The sequence below is a fragment of the Stegastes partitus genome, unplaced genomic scaffold (genome assembly GCF_000690725.1).
Source record: "Stegastes partitus isolate 25-593 unplaced genomic scaffold, Stegastes_partitus-1.0.2 Scaffold2502, whole genome shotgun sequence".
In the NCBI taxonomy this organism is placed as follows: domain Eukaryota; kingdom Metazoa; phylum Chordata; class Actinopteri; family Pomacentridae; genus Stegastes; species Stegastes partitus.
Window position 1 is genome coordinate 1 of NW_007580233.1, and position 4,863 is coordinate 4,863.

At 45.9% G+C, this 4,863-nt stretch overlaps 1 protein-coding gene across 4 annotated transcripts in view; it reads right to left on the reverse strand.

The window, feature by feature from the left end:
• Positions 1–1,865: 1,865 nt before the first annotated feature.
• Positions 1,866–4,863, reverse strand: part of exoc7 (exocyst complex component 7) — a 15,368-nt gene continuing 12,370 nt past the window's right edge. For all 4 annotated transcript variants that reach the window (XM_008305425.1, XM_008305423.1, XM_008305424.1 and 1 more), the window contains 4 exons: positions 3,917–3,982; positions 3,713–3,833; positions 2,040–2,135; positions 1,866–1,962 (listed from right to left, as the gene is read on the reverse strand). In XM_008305425.1, coding sequence (XP_008303647.1) covers positions 1,866–1,962; positions 2,040–2,135; positions 3,713–3,833; positions 3,917–3,982 — 380 coding nt within the window. The remainder of the gene's footprint in view (positions 1,963–2,039; positions 2,136–3,712; positions 3,834–3,916; positions 3,983–4,863) is intronic.

Here is a 4,863-nt window from a genome sequence, read left to right on the forward strand (position 1 = left end):
CACATCGAGATCATCTGAGTACAACGTGATCGGCAAGGTCAGTACAAACGACGTAAACCATTAACGAGTGAGTCAGCACTGGTCACTTTGTTGGGTTCGTCTGAGAAGTCTTCTGCTTGGTTTGTTGTCACAGTGATGGTGGTTTACTGGAGTCCAAATATGTTGTCAACCCCGTTAACAAACATCAGGAGCATTTTTCAATATATTGAAGTGTATTCTAGCGCACCACCACATATCAGGACTTCAGATGTGAACATAAAGTAGCATCACTGGATTTTTTTCAACAAAAGCTAAAACCGTGAAAGAGTCTTAAAGGAGCTGCTGTACTGGACTGCATCAGACTTCAGGGGAAAACCTCATGAAGTGGACATGAAGCTGCAGTATGGCGCCACCTGAAGGCCACAATGAGAAGTGATTCACAAGAACAGTCGGCGTTTTAACAAACTGCCAGTTCAGAGAAACATTCTGCTGATGCACAAACATGATGCGACACTATATGGACCAACTGCTCGTTATTGGTTTTAAAAGGCGGATATTTGACACTCGTTAGACGAGCACTGCTGCCATGACAGATGTGTCGGTTTACGAGTTCAGGAACGCCGACGGATGATCTGACAGAGATCGAATCGTAAACAACACGTCGTTAAAGGTGCTGCGCTATGAACCAGCTACACAACTAGACGGCAGCATTAGCTCATAGCATGAGCTCATATGAGGACAGACCGGCGGCGCAGCCTCGTTTTTAACAGATCTAACAGTGAATAGATGCAGCGGTGAAGTAGCGGCTGGATCAAAGCTGTCGAAGCTCCTAAATACACAAACATCTGTCAGCTGAAAACACCAGATACTGAGCTTCATCCTCCACAACGCTGTCAGAAATCCTCCTCTTAAACGAGCTATAAATGTCACATCCTCTCACCTTTCTGTACCGGCAGAGTTTCCTGACAGACGACAGAAAACAGACGCTTCATCGGACACGTCTGTGAAACGTCATGCAGCAGTTCTGAGACGACCTACTTTCTATGACGCGTCCACAGTTTCAGAAACACTCCATCCATCCATCCATCCATCCATCCACTATCTATACACCGCTTAATCCTCATTAGGGTCGCAGGGGGGCTGGAGCCTATCCCAGCCGACTTTGGGTGAAGGCAGGGGACACCCTGGACAGGTAACCAGTCTATCACAGGGCTACACTTAGAGACAGACAACCAAGCACACTCACATTCACACCTACGGACAATTTAGAATCACCAATTAACCTCAGCATGTTTTTGGACTGTGTGGGAGGAAGCTGGAGAACCCGGAGAGAACCCACGCTGCACGGGGAGAACATGCAAACTCCACGCAGAAAGATTCCGGTGCCCCCACCGGGACGCGAACCGGCGACCTTCTTGCTGCGAGACAACAGTGCTACCAACTGGGCCACCTTGCAGCCCTCAGAAACACTCTATTAACTCAATTCAGTTGTATTTATGAAGCTCTAATTCACAACAAGTGTCATCTCGAGACACTTCTCAGCAAAGTAGCGTCTTTAAAATATCATATTATAGAGAAAAACCTCCAATAACGCTGCTGCTCAAAGAGAGTCATGAAGTCGTGGTGGGTGGTGTTGGTGTTCTGGATTACATTTCATATTCATAAACGTGTCCCTAATATAATTCCTCCCTCATGTATGATAATGAGGATGAAACATTGGGAACACTTTTAGTCCAGAACGCCAGCACCGCCCACGACAACATCAATAAAACATGTGAAGCAGAGTTTCTGCTGTTAGATTCACAGATGATAAAACGGTCTGTTTGGTTGCTGCTGGAGGCACCGAGTGTTTCCTCAGTGTTAAAAATCACAGAGTCGTGTTGAAGTCAACACGTCTGCGCCACATAATAACTCCTGACCTTGGTTCCAGGTTGAAACACCGGCATGTTCCGGTCCGTCAGGTGCTCGGTGACCTTCAGCCAGCTGCAGAGAGAAAAAACGGCGTCGGTCAGAACAAACACGGACGTTAAAGACCAGCTGGTTGGAGTGGGTTTGTTCACCTGCGCTGATACGTGTCAATCTGCTGCTCGATCAGTTCTCTGTACGACGTCTCGGCTCGTTTCTGGGTCACCGTCACCAACTGGATCAGCTCGGACCTGAACAGATGAGGAGACGTTCACAATGTAGACCCGGTGGAACCTTAAATAAGAACAACTGTTGACGCAGTTAAACGGGGCAGCTACGGAGTCCTGAACTGTCTGAAAAGGTCTTAACACTTCTGGATTTTTTAAAAACTTAGGTAGAAAAATGTCTTTGAAATCCCGGCTCTTGCTTTATTGTGTTCTCTTAATATTTGTGTACATTTTCATCCAGGTCATGGAGGTCCTGAGTAGTTCAGGAGAAAGCCTCCTCAGTTCTTGCGGACTGGTTTGATTTGTTCCTAAACTCAACTCACATGACTCAAAGTGTAAATGATGTTTAAACCGTTTGGAGAGGAACCTCAGGACGGCATCACAAACACCTGATAGCTGGTGTCGTAGATCCTCCTCTGTTTACAGTCGACGTCTTCCTTCCTTCTTAAACCATCCGTCTTTAGCTGAGTGACACTTTACATGTAGGTGGAAGCTCCGTTCTGTCTTGAGGAGCTGCTCTCTTGTATTATGGTCGTTAAGTCTCTGCTATATGCAGGTCTGTTAACTCCTCGCTGCGTCAGACGGCATATACAAGCTTGTGTTTTGCTGTTTTGTCATTAGACCTTTGTTTCCCAGAGTGTTGCTGCGTTGTTGTCTCAGACACTCTGGCTACATGCCGGATTAAAACAACATGCCATCTTAGATGTGTGTGAAGAAACACAACACAACAATCTGATTCATCCCGAGGAACCAAACACAAGCTGGACAGGGTTGTTCAGCGCAGCGAGGAGTTCACAGACCTACAAACATACACAAAACATCAGCATCCACCTGCGTCTAAAGGATGAAGGACGGTGAAGGAACGACGTTAAACTGCAGCAGATAATCTCTAAACAGAGTAACGGGTCAACAGCAGCATTTATGCAGCACTGAGATCCGTCCTGAGGCTAAATACCAGGAACTCTCCTCAGTCCGTTAGAACTCAGGAAACATCTTCCAGAACACAAAACAAGTCCAGCTGCCGTCTGCTGAAGCACCCAAGGTTTGTAATTAAAGATTCTTGAAGCATGAATGGTTTATTGATGTGATTTTGCATCTGTTCGTGACGGGGATATTAATACCGTTATTGATTTAAAACAACTGGTGAATCCTGAATCCTGTCTAAAGAAGAGAGAACAGCTCTGATGTTCAGGTTTTGGTGGCGTGATCAAAAACAAGCCAATGAATTAAGACTTACTTCCATTCAAAGGACGAACACAAGTCATTACAGATGCTAATTAAAGAGTTTTTACACACAAATCTTTCCTGTTCTGTACATCCACTAATAACATTTAATATTTCCTGGTTCCACTTGGATTTAATTTTGGTTAAAATGCTCAGGAAGCTTCAGGAACCAGAACTAAACGCCTGAAGCCTGAGTGTCACTGAGTGGTTTTCTATCAAACCAGGTAACATTTCTGACTGTTAAAAGCTTCATAAAGGCTGAAGAAGTGGCTGATCTGTTGCACTGGATATCACTGCAGGTTTAATAAAGTGAAACTAAATAAAACAAAGTCTGATTTTCTGGCTAAAACACACAAAAGATTTCCTGATTGACTCACTTCTCCAGCGACTTGAGGATGTAGTTGTAGTTGTTGTGCAGGAAAATGGCGCTGAGAGCCGAGTCCTCGTACACTTTGGATTTACTGAGCAGGTTCAGCTGCAGGTTCCCCAAAACTTTACCTGAAAAACACCAGAATCACTCCTCAGTTTACAAACCCTCACTTCCTGCAGCAACAAAGCGGTGGTTCTGGTTCCGGACTCACATATGTAGGCACTGAGGAGGCGTTTGTTGAATTCGGAGGTGTAGCTGCTCGCTGATGAACTCGTCTCTGTGAAAGACAGACGACACGTTAAGCGACGGCGGGAATGTTAGAATATTACTGCTGAATGAACACATCACACTCTCAGGTAACAAACTACATTTACAGCTTCAAGAATCCACAAGAAAACACGACAAACACTGAGAGCCGGACTGATCGGGGGCCCCAGCAGTCTGGTGCTTACCTCGGGGGTCTAAAGGAATATTGTAAGTGTCCCCCAGCACTAAAAGGGCCGAGGCAAGGCGAAGAGAGAAGAGAGAGAGAAAGAGGCACAAGTGCAAAAAGGTTAGAAGAGATTTGTTAGTGCAGATAAAGCAAACAGTCATGAGCCAGGCAGGTTTGTAGAGAGGAGGGAGGCCAAGCAGCAAGGAAGCATTAAAACTCTGTCACAGAAACATCACCGAGCAGATAAACAGCTCTGAACGAAAAAAGAAACACGAGGGGGAAAATAGAAGGAAAGGCTGAAGGTGAAAACATGAACTCAGATGAAGGAGTGAAGGGAGAACCGGGGGAACCTGGCCTGGAAATGCTGCGACGGGGAAACAAAGATGGTTGTCTTTGTTCAAACACCACCATGATGGTTTGACTTCATGATGCACAGATACGCAGGCATTTGGACAGCGACGTGTTTCATGTTTCAGCTCTGGTTTCTGATCGCTGACGCTATTTTAGATCCAGTTTCTGAGCAGCAAAATATCAGAAGGCCCGATGCTAATGGTTCTCCTGCAAAGTCTTCGTCTCAGTAGCATCAGTCTACGGCCGCCAGAGTGGAGACTGTTGGAGAGAAACGATGTCATCGGAGCTCATCGACGTCGTACGTGTGCATCAGGAGCATAGACTGTATAAAAGATGGACGTAGCAACCGGCCCCGAAAAATGAAGCCAACCCGG